The 15,278-nt window shown below is 39.8% G+C and overlaps 1 protein-coding gene across 1 annotated transcript in view; it reads right to left on the bottom strand.

Annotated features, from left to right (window-relative positions):
- The window catches only part of AK9 (adenylate kinase 9), a 121,361-nt gene that overhangs the window by 55,662 nt on the left and 50,421 nt on the right, over positions 1-15,278 (bottom strand). The window contains exons 15-19 of the mRNA XM_018053513.1: positions 11,982-12,130; positions 6,143-6,299; positions 5,198-5,312; positions 2,412-2,488; positions 1,088-1,246 (exon numbers count right to left, since the gene is read on the bottom strand). Coding sequence (XP_017909002.1) covers positions 1,088-1,246; positions 2,412-2,488; positions 5,198-5,312; positions 6,143-6,299; positions 11,982-12,130 — 657 coding nt within the window. The remainder of the gene's footprint in view (positions 1-1,087; positions 1,247-2,411; positions 2,489-5,197; positions 5,313-6,142; positions 6,300-11,981; positions 12,131-15,278) is intronic.

Here is a 15,278-nt window from a genome sequence, read left to right as displayed (position 1 = left end):
TTAGCTAAAACAATAGTTGGGTCCTCTTTCAATAGAATCTCTAATGTTTAACACTCAAGAGAAGAGGGAGTAATTCAACACTAATTGTGCTGCGAGGCATTTATAAGCCCCGCTTCCACCACGGTGAAGTGCCTGATCTTGCTGCTTAAGTCCATTCTCCAGTCCTGAGAGTGACTTTCATTGCCTTATAGACTCCTTCTCGCCCTGTCCCAACCCACCGAACTGGACATTTGAGGAGGGCTGGCTTCATGGGTATATAAGCTGTGTGGGTGTCCTGTATCTCTTGCCCAGAATGGCCCCATACTTTGTTTAATCCACTTTGGTTGTCATTTTGATCTTTGAACTGAGTTTTGTAAGCAAAATCCAAAGGGACTCCAGCGGGACAATAGGGCACGCCTGTGAGCAGAGATCTGTCTGCCATTCTTTGCCGTCTCATTCCTATGAACGTTCTTGATCCCCCATCATGAGTACAGAATTCTAAGAGGGCCCACGATGTGTGGGAATAAGTATAACTTAGTGATTTGGGGATGGGAAGATGCTGACAGGTCTGACCATGTTTCCCCTTCAAATTAGAACTTGCTCCAGAGGCAGAATGAAGGTAATGGCATTTAAAGAGACATGAATGAGTATGGAACCTCATCACATCCTTTTTTAGGTTTGCATTTAAAAGTGGCATTGGGCAACATAAAGACGAATGGTAAAATTCATGCTTAAGAACTGAAAATTTTAATTTTTCTTAGAATGACTTTAAACAGGAAACATAAAGTACTATGACAAGTTAAGAGAGACTATGGAAGGAAAGAAAGAGCTTTATGTTCTTGTACTTTTAATGAGTCTTTTTTCCTGATATTTGAACATTGTGCCCCCCAAATTATATAGCAGACCCTGACAAGAGTGCCAGCACCCGGGCAGAGCACTCAGCTTTCTTACCATACTTTCAGCCACCTGCTGCTCTCTGGGGCCACATCTCTGCAATCTCAACCTGCTTCCACTTTGTACCACATCAACAGACATACACACACATGCACACAAACACACCAACAGGCAGCAGGGGAATTAAGGACACACACTTTAATAAAAGTCTAACCTGATTCATGTTCTGTTTCTGGGACCTCAAAAATGTCAGACTCCTCGGGTAAGACCCCCCCGGTCTCCTCAGCAACGTCAGGGGTCTCAGACCATTCGTGAAGTTCAGACTCTTCACCTTCGATATCCTCAAAAGCCTCGGCTTCAGTTTCTTCTGCTTATAGAAAAAAATGAGAAGAAATAAATTATTTAGTTTAAGTCAGCAGATATTTAATTGGGAACAACCCCTGGAGCATGATGCTTAATGAAAAAGATAGATACAGTCTCTATGTATTATATCTATTAAAATAGAATATAAAATATATTCCCAAATATATGCCATAGCATACAGCAGTCCCAAATATTATAACAGTAAAAGACAGGAAACAGCCCTAATGTCCATTTAATAGGGAATGGCTATTCCTGCACTATCTGATACATAGCCACAAGCCACACGTGGCTACTGAGCACTTGAAATGTGGCTAGTCCAAGCTGAGATGTGCGGTGAGTGTAAAATACACAATGGGCTTCGGAGACTTTGTGTGAAAAACTGAATATAAAACATATTAATAATTTTTGCATTGATTACATGCATTAATCAATATTAATTAAATTTAACATAATTTGCATTATGTTAAAATAATAATTTGAATATAGTATATTAAATAAAATATACAGTTGGTTTTCTGAATCTTCAGGTTCTATATCCATGGATTCAACCAACCACAAGTTGAAAATATTTGAAAAAAAATTTCAGAAAGTTCCAAAAAGCAAAACTTGAATTTGCTAGCAACTATTTACATAGCATTTACATTTTATTAGGCATTATAAGTTATCTAGAGATGATTTAAAGTATATGCCGATGTGTTTAGGTTATACACACATACTATGACATTATATATAAGGGACTTAAGAATTCCCGAATTTTTGGTATCTGCAGGAGTCCTGGGACCAATTCCTGATGGATATTGAGGAATGACTGTAATTCATTTCATTTGTTTCTTTTTATTTTTTATGTGCTAATTAGAAAAGAAAAGACATGTTGCACATACTGGTCCTGCTGTGTATCCCTCTTACAAGGTGGATGAGTAGATGTCTGTGTCAGGAATCCATTTTTTATGAATTCATTACTGCTGTGATCACACAGTGCATTATCCAAATTGGAACACAGTGAGAAGGAGAGGGAGTCAAACAAATATTTCAGGAACCTGGGCGTAAACCTGGACTCTAATGGGCAAACTGGGAAACACGGCGGCTCTGTTTATAATTCTCTGTAAATACTGCGACTTTGCAGTCACAATACAAAATCAAATGACACATTGTTAATTATATAATCTTTTGTTTGCCTTTTGCTTTTGCAGTCATAGCTTCCAATAGCTTTCGATTTTCTTCTTCTATTCTTAATGTCTCTTCGCTGACTTTTCTGAAATGAAAAGGTCCAAAATGTAGTTATCTTTGGGAATTCAAATATCTTACAATATCATAGAATTTAAGGCTTATAATGGTAAAAATAAAGAATAAATCATTTATAATATTCACTATACTTTTTACTTTACCACATAAACATTTAATTTACTCATATTGAGGCTAGTTAATTTTCAGAATTTTTTGTGTGTTTTGGGGATTTTTTTTTGGTAAGAAAAGTTAAAATGTTGTATATTAAAAACTCTGGCTATTAATTAGGAAACCTGGAAAAACTGATAAAGAATTGTCTAACTCTAAGCTGGGAGAATTTGTATCATTTTCCCTCTGATTAAATGAGAAATGTTCACAACATAGAGTTAAGTGGAAAAAGGTATAATATAAAACTATGTATAATAAAAATTTTTTATTTAAAATGTATATAAATGAAGATTAAAAGACTAGAATAAAATGAATCAAATTGTTAATAGTAATTATCTATGGATGGTGGCATTCTGACAGTTTTAAATTTTTATTTCACATTTTTTGTTCTTTAAATTTTTTTCTGTAGGAGTAAGTTGAAAATTTGCAAATTTTCTTTGTATTCAGAAAATTTATTTTCTTTTTAACAAAGTAATGATGACATTTAAAGAGGAATAAGGAATCTGGTTTTCATTAGGGTTGAAGAACTAGGAATTTAGCCCTCAGGTATTGGCATACTGTTACACAAAGAAACATGTATAAGAATGTTGACTGCATCTTTAAAAACAGTATCGAGTTTTTTAACAGTGACTGTATCGAGCAGTCACCAACAGGGGACCAGTTAAGTGGAGCAGAGCCCATTCATATGAGTAGGCCCCTCTGGACAGGCTTCTTCAGACTCTTCTGTAGGTGGGTCATTCTCTCATACTCAGTGCTCTTTTGATGTCCTTTTCCCCTTCCTTTGAAAATCTTTATACATATTCTCTTCAAATATATCACTATACCTCTCCTCCCAACAGTGTGTGCCTTGTTTTATTTATTTTTGGCTGTGCTGGGTCTTTGTTGCTGCACCCGGGCCCTTCTCTAGTTGCAGCAAGCAGGGGCTACACTCTAGCTGTGGCGCTTGAGCTCCACATTGAGGTGGCTTCTCTTGTTGCAGAGCACGGGCTTTAGGGTGTGTGGGCTTCAGCAGTTGCAGCTCGCAGACTCTAGACTGTGGGTTCTATAGCTGTGGTACATGGGCTTGGTTGCCCTGAGACATGTGGAATCTTCCCAGACCAGGGATTGACCCAGTGTCCCCTGAACTGGCAGGCAGATTCATAATCACCGGACCACAAATCCTGTTTCTTGTTAATAGGAAGTGTTGTCTCGCTATATTCTAAACCCTGTGACCCTGTGATCCAGACTGAAGTCTTAATGTAATTTGAGTTCTCTTGTTCATGACCCAGACCTTTGAGACCACTGAGCATTGTTTCTGCATGGCTTCCGTACTTGGTAGTGTGTGAACTGGCAATTCTTCTACTTATCTAGTTAGGTAGGGCTCTTTTGTGATGCTTTCCTCATCCAAAACCTGGATACTATATGTTGCTGCTGCTAAGAATCTAGATCTGACAAGGAGGAAGAAGAATTTTGCTGCCAGTTTCTAGCTACTTCCATGTACTACTTGGGTAGATCAAAGACAAATGGTGATAAAAGAAATTATCTTGCATTTGACCAGCACATTTGGAAACTGATGCTGGAAAACAGGTAGAATCAGCATGTCTGTAGATATTTGGCCAAAAATGTAATTCTAAATCCTATAAATTTTATCTCTTTTCCAACCAAGTTGCACTGCATCTCTGACCAATTTTTTTTAAGTATTTAATTAATTTATTTATTTGGCTGCACCAAGTCTTAATGTGGCATGTGGGATCTAGTTATCCCACCAGGGATTGAGTTGATATCCTCCATATCGGGAGCTCGGAGTCTTAGCCACTGAACCACCAGGAAGTCCCAACTGATGCTGAACCTATCAGTTATAAATAACTAGTCTCTTTCTTGGGAGAAGGCAATGGCAACCCACTGCAGTATTCTTGCCTGGAGAAACCCAGGGACAGGGGAACCTGGTGGGCTGCTATCTATGGGGTCACACAGAGTTGGACACGACTGACATGACTTAGCAGCAGTCTTGTTCTTTACCTTATGTAGAACTTAGTCAAGCTTTGAATTTCAGTCATATGACACAAGTGTATTTTCACTTTTTATATTATTTCTTTGATCTGCAGATTCTAGTTAGTAAAAGTAAGTCACAGATAAATAGAGTAGAAAATATATACTTTTTCTATGTTCATTAAAAAAAATATGTTTATTTATTTGACTGCACTGGGTCTTAGTTGCAACATCCAAACTCTTAGTTGAGGTATATGGGATCTAGTTCCCCAACCAAGGATCAAACCCAGGCCCCCTACATTGGGAGCTCAAAGTTTTAGCCTCTGGACTACCAGGACATTTTTTTTTTTTTTTACAATGTATTTTGAAAGTAAACATTTGGTTTAGAATGTCTGATTTGGGACTGTGAAAATATCCACAGCTATATACTTTAGAGATTCTGGTAATATTTGTGAAATTACTATTTTTCTTAGAATTAGAATTGGATCTTATTAGTAGGCCTATTTTGATGTTAAAGACATTTTATAAATATAAATTATTAGTAGATTTTTAACAGTTGTAAAAGGTTAATTAATCTCATTTATTGTGCCAGGCAGATTACCTTGCTGCTTCTTCCTCTTTTCTTTCCTTTAGTAGTTCATCTAATAATCTTTCTAAAATCTTGGAGTCAATTTCTTGTTTATTCTTTAAATACAGTCTATTATATAAATATTTTCCTGAAATACAGATAAAGAGTAATATTAATTTTGAGGCTCTATAAAATATAGTGAAATATATTTTGGAAATTAGAAATGAAAAATTATTTCTGTCTATATCCAAATATATTTTCCTTTAAGTATTTATCTAAATAGAGCTCAGATTTTTTGAGACCATCTTAAATCCTTTTTAAAAGGTATATATTGACATACTATAAGGAACTAAAACATAAAAAGTAGTATAATACAGTCTGCCCCTGGAAATTTTCTTTTCAAATATATTTCCTTAAGATGCAAAATAACAGAATATTTTTGGCTCCCTTATCAAAGATTAGTTGACTATATATGTGTGAGTTCATCTCTGGGCTCTTTATTCTGTTTGATTGGTCTATGTCATTTTTTTCTGGCAGTGCCATAATTTTTTCATTACTATAGCTTTACACACAGTGACAGAAATTAAAATTTAGTTCTGTTATCTTTATCTACTTAGTATTTCCCATTTGAGGGGAAAAAGGATTAACAGATAGTTTTGCCCTCAGCCTTATATATTTTTCATTCAGAAGTTATAATGCTGACTGGGATGAGGGTTGTTAAGTGCTCAGCTCCAAAGAATAATAATAAGAGACTATTGGAGGATCCAGTGACCTAGCATACCATCCGTGGCCACCTACTCAGTGGCTGGATGTTTCCTTTTGTGTACCTTTAGGTCATGAAGGGACTGCTGGGGCGGTATTTGTTGTACCCAGGGAAGGTGGAGAGTTTTCCATTTCATAGTTCATAAAAACATAAACTAAAAATATTATCAGCAGTAAAAACTTCACTCTGAATTGACATGATAAGTATTTACCAACCATTGTTTTCTGTGTTTGATAAACAGATGACTAAATCGGGTAGAACTCCTTTGTCGACTAAGACCATCCAGAGTTCTTTCACAAGAGGGCAGTTGTCCAGTATCCATCCTCCATATTTGGGGGCACCATAAAACCTGTTCTTGTTTTCTTCAACTACCTGTGAAAAATGACATACTGAAATTACCATCATAGGTACCCAAGTCAAGGATGTTACCTTGATATATCACTTTTCTGGACCTTAACCAAATATCTTTTGGGTTCTTCTGACTTTCAGAAGAAAAAAAAAAAAAGAGAAATTTTAATTTAAAAAGAGAAACAGTTTGAAAGCACTAAAGCTGTACATTAAGAACAAGAAGCAAAAGTCTCTGTTAAATAAATATAACAAAACATGCTTGCTATATCTTATTCAGTATTACAGAATCTGGATCCTGATTCAGAAGGTCAAGGGTAGGGCCCATGAGTCTCTATTTCTAACATGGACTCAGGTGACAACAGTTCCTGGTCTTCTCTTTGAGTCACCAGGTCCAGGCTCAGGCTGCCTTTTTAAGTGACAATGCTCTTTACTTCCCTTTAGATTTTTAGCCTTTAATGTGAGAGGTGAGAGGTCCTGAGATGTTTACTAACAGCTGTAGAAAGAAACTGGTTCAAAACAAATCTTGCAGGTGCTTTGTGAGTTCTGCTAAACTATCTCCCACCTGCCACCCAATTATAACAGCTTCAGTACAAATGTGGAGATTAGTGATGTGGGTCTGTGAATGCACCAATTCTGAAGGTTTTAAACAAATCTGTATGTAATCAGGAAGTCACAGAATATTAGAAGTCAAGGGAAAGAAATCTTGAGGGGACCAGTGTAACCCTTTGGCTTATGCAGATTTACCTGCTTTTTGAAATTTCCATCTGAATGAAGAGCATTTGGGGGAAAAAAAAGAATTTTAAACACTTAGAAAAGTTTCACATAAGAGAATTAGGAGGGAAAAGCTATAATGAAATAGTATAAGTGAAATAAGTTAGAGAAAGACAAATACTATATGACCTCATTTATTGTGGAATCTAGGAAAACCAAATTCATACAGAAGAGATTGGTGGCTGCCAGAGACAGAGGAAGAGGTAGGGGGGAATGGGTGAAAGGATCAAAAGGTAGGGCTTCCCAGGTGGCTCAGCAATGAAGAATTCACTGGCAATGCAGGAGCTGCAAGATGCGGGTTTGATCCCTGGGTCAGGAAGATCCCCTGGAGGAGGGCATGGCAACCCACTCCAGCATTCTTGCCTAGAGAATCCCAAGGACAGAGGAGCCTGGCAGACTACAGTCCATAGGGTCACAAAGAGTTGGACATGACTGAAGCAACTTAGCACGCACACATGCATGGTCAAAAGGTACAAACTTCCAGTTCCAAGATAAATAAGCACTGAGAGTGTAATGCACAGCATGGTGACTACAGTTAACAAGCCATGCACGTGGGCGTGAGATATCTCTTCAAAACCCTGCTTTCAACTCTTTTGAATATATAGCTGAAAGTGGGTTTGCTAGTTCACATAGTGGTTCTGTTTTTTAAAAATAAACTTTACTTTTAGAACCGTTTAATTTTTTTATTTTATTTTTTAAGTTAATTTCATTTCTTAGCCATGCCGTGAAGCTTGTGAAATCTTAGTTCCCCCACCAGGGATTGAACCTGGACTCTGGCAGTGAAAACGCTGAATCCTAACCACAGGACAGCCAGGGAATTCCCTTCAGAGCAGTTTTAGATGCACAGCAATCTTTCTGTTCTATTTTTCCATTGCCCTATACAACTGTATATCAAAATAAAAAGTTTAAAAAAGCCACTTGTAACCAGAGCACTTTTTTTTTTTAATTTTAACTTTATTTTACTTTACAATACTGTATTGGTTTTGCCATATATTGACATGAATCCACCACGGGTGTATACAAGCTCCCAATCCTGAATCCCCCTCCCACCTCCCACCCCATATCATCTCTCTGGATCATCCCCATGCACCAGCCCCAAGCATCCTGTATCCTGTATCGAACATAGACTGGCACTTCGTTTCTTACATGATCGTATACATGTTTCAATGCCATTCTCCCAAATCATCCCACCCTCTCCCTCTCCCTCAGAGTCCAAAAGTCCGTTCTGTACATCTGTGTCTCTTTTGCTGTCTCGCATACAGGGTCATCATTACCATCTTTCTAAATTCCGTATATATGTGTCAGTATACTGTATTGGTGTTTTTCTTTCTGGCTTACTTCACTCTGTATAATCGGCTCCAGTTTCATCCATCTCATTAGAACTGAGTAACCAGAGCACTTTTATCAGTCTTTTTTCATGTAAAGAAGTCCTTTTTATTAATAAACTTACTCTCATACTTAGATAAGCCTGCACTGTGCCTGCAGTGCCACCTGTGATCTGGGAGACCTGGGGTTTGATCCCAGGGTTGGGAAGATTCTCCTGGAGAAGGGAAAGGCTACCTGCTCCAGTATTCTGGCCTGGAGTCCATGGGGTCACAAAGAGTCCTGACAGGACCGAGAGATTTTCACATCATACTTAGAAATGTAGAAACATAGTTGCCATATTAACACTTTCAAGGAATAGGAAGTTGCAGTTGAGAGAAATCTATAGTTTGAGGTAGAAATTCCATCTTAATTTTAAATAATCTGTGTTTAAACTTCTTGTGCTGTGGTTTGGAAAATGGGAGAAAGGATCACTGTAAAAGCTCATTTATTGAGCACTTCTGTTCAGTTGCATTGAGAAACGCTGAGGGAATGCAAAAGATAACTGATCTGGTATTCTTGCCTTGAGGTGCTACATTTAATAGGCATTGATGGACATATAAACAAAGTTATAATGCTGTCAGTTCAGTTCAGTCCCTCAGTCGTGTTTGACTCTTTGCGACCCCATGAACCGCAGCACACCAGGCCTCTCTATCCATCACCAACTCCCAGAGCATACCCAAACTCATGTCCATTGAGTCAGTGATGCCATACAACCATCTCATCCTCTGTCGTCCCTTTCTCCTCCTGCATTCAATCTTTCTCAGCATCAGGGTCTTTTCCAATGAGTCAGTGCTTCTCATCACGTGGCCAACATTTTGGAGTTTAAGCTTCAACATCAGTCCTTCCAGTGAACACCCAGGACTGATTTCCTTTAGGGTGGACTGGTTGGATCTCCTTGCAGTCCAAGGGACTCTCAAGAGTCTTCTCCAACACCACAGTTCAAGAGCATCAGTTCTTCTGCACTCAGCATTCTTTACAGTCCAACTCTCACATCCATACATGACCACTGGAAAAACCATAGCCTTGACTAGACGGACCTTTGTTGGCAAAGCAATGTCTCTGCTTTTGAATATGCTATCTAGGTTGGTTGTAACTTTCCTTCCAAGGAGTAAGTGTCTTTTAATTTCATGGCTGCAGTGATTTTGGAGCCCCCCAAAATAAAAGTCTCACTGTTTCCCCACCTCTTTGCCATGAAGTGATGGGACCGGATGCCATGATCTTAGTTTTCTGAATGTTGAGTTTTAAAGCCAACTTTTTCACTCTCCTCTTTCACTTTCATCAAGAGGCTCTTTAGTTCTTCTTCACTTTCTGCCATAAGGGTGGTGTCATCTGCATATCTGAGGTTATTCATATTTCTCCCGGCAATCTTGATTCCAGCTTGTGTTTCATCCAGCCCAGCATTTCTCATGATGTACACTGCATATAAGTTAAATAAGCAGGGTGACAATATACAGCCTTGACGTACTCCTTTTCCTATTTGGAACCAGTCTGTTGTTCCATGTCCAGTTCTAACTGTTGCTTCCTGACCTGCATACAGATTTCTCAACAGGCAGGTCAAGTGGTCTGGTATTTCCATTTCTTTCAGAATTTTCCACAGTTTATTGTGATCCACACAAAGGCTTTGGCATAGTCAATAAAGCAGAAATAGATGCTTTCCTGGAGCTCTCTAGCTTTCTTGATGATCCAGCAGATGTTGGCAATTTGATCTCTGGCTCCTCTGCCTTTTCTAAATCCAGCTTGAACATCTGGAAGTTCACGGTTCACATACCTTTGAAGTCTGGCTTGGAGAATTTTGAGCATTACTTTGCTAGCATGTAGAGAAGGCAATGGCAACCCACTCCAGTACTCTTGCCTGGGAAATCCCATGGATGGAGGAGCCTGGTAGGCTGCAGTCCATGGGGTCACTAGGAGTCGGACACGACTGGGCGACTTCACTTTCACTTTTCACTTTCACGCGTTGGAGAAGGAAATGGCAACCCATTCCAGTACTCTTGCCTGGAAAATCCCAGGGACGGGGGAGCCTGGTAGGCTGCTGTCTGTGGGGTCTCACAGAGTCGGACATGACTGAAACGACTTAGCAGCATTGTATATTTGAAAGTTGCTAAGAGAGTAGATCTTGAAAGTTCTCACCACACATACACACATATCTGGTTACCACTGAGCACATGATAGGTAATTATTGGATTCTATGTCACCTCTCTTACCTGACTTATAGTTTCTTAACAGGGAGAGCTTTGTTTAATTCATCTTCATATCCCCTGGCTCTAGCACATCAGGTGTTCAGAATGTTTCTAAAGGAATAAATTGATGACAGAACAACTGAAAGAAATACAGAGGTTGAAAGATCTCTATGGGAAGCTCAGAGGGGAACAACAACTTGCCTTGGACATAGCCTAGGGGTCGAGGGTTTTACCCACTGTCATAATTTCAAATTATATCATTTTCAAATTACAGAGATTTACAGAAGAAGTTTACTGAAAGACCCAAAGTGATTTGTTCTCTTTGACTTTTGCTCTGAATGCTTACACAAGGTCTCTGTACAAAATGGATCCATACAGTCTTCATAAGTCTTCTGATTTACTATGGGTAGGACATAGGAACTGAGGCTTTATTTTCCCCTTAGATTGGAAAATCAATGGTGTGTCTATCTATCTCTTCCATGAACACATGTTCAATATGGTTGGATGAAATTAGTTATCTATAGAACAAAATTTGTGTTGGTTTACAAATTATTAGCTCATAGATGAAAAGTCTACCTTTGGTATTTGCTTAATATGCATTATCTTTTAACCAACTAAGCTGAATTAAAGATAATAAAAGTTAATGAAGAATAAACATCACAGCTATGAAATTATATTGTACAACTGTTGATAAGGGCTTCCCTGATGGCTCAGTGGGTAAAGAATCCACCTGTAATGCAGGAGACACAGGGGATGCGGGTTCAATCCCTGGGTCAGGAGGGTCCCCTAGAGAAGGAAACGGTAACCCACTCCAGTATTCTTGCATGGAAAACCCCATGGACAGAGGAGCCCAGTGGGTTATAGTTCAAAGGGTTGAAAAGAGTCGGATATGACTAAGCATGCAGATGCATTGATGGAAAATTTATAAGCAACTAGGGCACATTACCAGAGAAGGCAATGGCAACCTACTCCAGTACTCTTGCCTGGGAACTCCCATGGACGGAGGATCCCCGTGGGCGGCAGTCTATGGGGTCGCACAGAGTCGGACACAACTGAGCGACTTCACTTTCACTTTTCACTTTTATGCATTGGAGTAGGAAATGGCAACCCATTCCAGTGTTCTTGCCTGGAGAATCCCAGGGACGGGGGAGCCTGGTGGACTGCCATCTATGGGGTTGCACAGAGTCGGACACAACTGCAGCGACTTAGCAGCAGCAGCAGCAGGGTACATTACATATTAACAGTGTTACTGTAAAATGCACATGAATTAGAAGTCTGTAGATTTCAACACTATCATATGGGATTCAAAAATAATTGTACATATACCAGGTTAACATTTTCTCAGATACTGTGAAATCAGAGATAAAAATAAAGATTCTGGATTTCTTACCTCTTGGAGAACTTCACCTAAGATCTCAGCAATTTTTTCATGTGGCTGTTCAAAGTTCATATCCTTTGCCATTTTTACTGTCTCATTTATCATGGAAAGAACTTCTGGATGATCAGCAGTTACCTCTTCTATCTCATAGTCTGTTACATCTAAAGTAAAATAAATCAATAAATTAATGCCATTAATAATTTTAGTAGACAATTGTTATTTGCAACAGAACATGATCGTAAATACCTAACCCAAGGAGGCACCCTTTGTGTTACTGCTGAACATGCCAGAGAAAGGGAGAGATAGACTAGGGAGGAAATAAGTCTGGAATCGCAAAATAGTAGAATAGTGGCTTAAAGCCAGTGCATCAGAATGAAAGCATATGAGGCAAGAAAAAAAAACTCATGTCAGGCAGGAGTAAAAACTCAGAAAACCAGGGAGAAGAGGTAGGAACCAAAGGCTTCCAGGAGTCAAGCTAAAAGACAGGCAACTAAAAAATGAGTCAGAAAACAAAATAAATACTTTCAATTAATAACTGTTTCTATTACTCATTGTTGGCTGTGCTGGATCTTCGTTGCTGTGTGGGCTTTTCTTTAGTTGGGGAAGAGTGCTGGTGGGGGCTTTTCTCTGGTTTTGAAGACTTCTCTTGTTGTGGAGCATGGGTTCTAGGCATGTGGGCTTCAGTAGCTGCAGCACGTGAGCTCATTAATTGCACCTCCCGGGCTCTAGAGCACAGGTTCAATAGTTGTGGTGCACAGGCTCTGTGGCATGTGGGATCTTCCCAGACCAGAGATTGAACCCATGTCTCCTGCACTTGCAGAAGGGTTCTTTACCACTGAGCCACCAGGGAAGCCCTGAATTATAAATTATTGTCCCATGAGACTACATGGGACAATAAAAGGAGAAGAGGTGGGCTAGACTGGGAGAAAAAGGTGGCATAGGCTGGTTTTTCAGGTGTTAGCCTTGATTCCTGCCTCACTGTGTGCTGAATGTTTTCTTACATAGCTGAGCTGGCTTATAGGTTGCACCATGATACAAACATTCATCCACATGTCTAACAGGACATGAGATTGGCAGCTCCACCAGACTATTCTACCTCGGGCTTTCCAGTAGTGCTTTCTGAGCTCCATCCATCAGGGTCTCCTGCCAGAGCCTAATTGGTCCTCTCCCAGAAAAAATCCCAAAGGACTTTTGAGGAGCAGCTGCTTGCTGCCCTCCCCGTCATGAAGTGAGAAGTCTGTTCTCAGAGATACAGAAACCCAGCAATTCCTGGATAGTCAGAGGTAAGAACACAAGATCTTCCCATAGCCTGGGAAAGGGGACATGAGGAAGCAGAAATAGCCAGGCAAAAATACTAAATGTGCCAGAAGATACTACTTGCCTATACAATATCCAGTTCTCCTTTCCCTTAGTAATAGAATGCTGATTTTGTTAGGGTCAGCAATGTGCCTAGCTGTTTAAAAACACTACATCTCCTAACTTCCCTTATATCGATAGCTTCACTGGTAGATAAAATGCAAGAAGAATTTTTGGGGGATGAGTCTTGCTTTCTCTTTAAAGAGGAATAACTCAGCAGTGGCCACAGGACTGGGAAAGGTCAGTTTTCATTCCAATCCCAAAGAAAGGCAATGACAAAGAATGCTCAAACTACCGCACAATTGCACTCATCTCACATGCTAGTAAAGTAATGCTCAAAATTCTCCAAGCCAGGCTTCTGCAGTACGTGAACCGTGAACTTCTAGATGTCCAAGCTGGTTTTAGAAAAGGCAGAGGAACCAGAGATCAAATTGCCAACGTCCGCTGGATCATGGAAAAAGCAAGAGAGTTCCAGAAAAACATCTATTTCTGCTTTATTGACTATGCCAAAGCCTTTGACTGTGTGGATCACAATAAACTGTGGAAAATTCTGAGAGAGATGGGAATACCAGACCACCTGACCTGCCTCTTGAGAAACCTATATGCAGGTCAGGAAGCCACAGTTAGAACTGGACATGGAACAACAGACTGGTTCCAAATAGGAAAAGGGGTGCATCGAGGCTGTATATTGTCACCCTGCTTATTTAACTTATATGCAGAGTACATCATGAGAAACGCTGGGCTGGAAGAAGCACAAGCTGGAATCAAGATTGCCAGGAGAAATATCAATAACCTCAGATATGCAGATGACACCACCCTTATGGCAGAAAGCAAAGAGGAACTCAAAAGCCTCTTGATGAAAATGAAAGAGGAGAGTGAAAAAGTTGGCTTAAAGCTCAACATTCAGAAAACGAAGAACATGGCATCTGGTCCCATCACTTCATGGGAAATAGATGGGGAAACAGTGTCAGACTTCATTTTTTGGGGCTCCAAAATCACTGAAGATGGTGACTGCAGTCATGAAATTAAAAGACACTTACTCCTTGGAAAGAAAGTTATGATCAACCTAGATAGCATATTGAAAAGCAGAGATATTACTTTGCCAACAAAGGTCCGTCTAGTCAAGGCTATGGTTTTTCCAGTAGTCATGTATGGATGTGAGAGTTGGACTGTGAAGAAAACTGAAGAATTGCTGCTTTTTGAACTGTGGTGTTGGAGAAGACTCTTGAGAGTCCCTTGGACTGCAAGGAGATCCAACCAGTCCATCCTAAAGGAGATCAGTCCTAGGTGTTCATTGGTAGGACTGATGCTGAAGCTGAAACTCCAATACTTTGGTCACCTGATGTGAAGAGCAAACTCATTGGAAAAGACCCTGATGCTGGGAAAGATTGAGGGCAGGAGAAGAAGGGGATGACAGAGGATGAGATGGTTGGATGGCATCACCAACTCAATGGACATGGGTTTGGGTGGACTCTGGGAGTTGGTGATGGACAGGGAGGCATGGCGTGCTGCAGTTCATAGGGTTGCAAAGAGTCGGACATGACTGAGTGACTGAACTGAACTGAACTGACTGAACTCAGCTGGATGGAGTGCTATTTTTTTTGTCTCTTGCCTTTTTCCTCTTCTTGCCCACTGATGTAATAACTGGCACACTAGCAGCTGTCTTGTGAAATGTTATAAGGTAGCCACATGCCAGGAATGACAGAACAGAAAGACAGATATCCTATCTTTCCAATTTTCTTGTTCATGAAAACAGTATATCACATGTTCTTCTGTCTGTGTTCCTGCATGTCCAACTGTTCAGATTATAGTAGTCTTTAAGACAGAGTAAAGGTTTCCCTGATAGCTCAGTTGGTAAAGAATCCGCCTGCAAGCAGAAGACCCCGGTTTGATTCCTGGTTGGGAAGATCCCCTGGAGAAAGGATAGGCTACCCACTCCAGTATTCTTGGGCT

Source organism: Capra hircus, chromosome 9 (genome assembly GCF_001704415.2).
Source record: "Capra hircus breed San Clemente chromosome 9, ASM170441v1, whole genome shotgun sequence".
In the NCBI taxonomy this organism is placed as follows: Eukaryota; Metazoa; Chordata; class Mammalia; order Artiodactyla; family Bovidae; genus Capra; species Capra hircus.
Note: the sequence above shows the minus strand (reverse complement) of the source record. Positions and strands in the feature narration are given on the sequence as shown.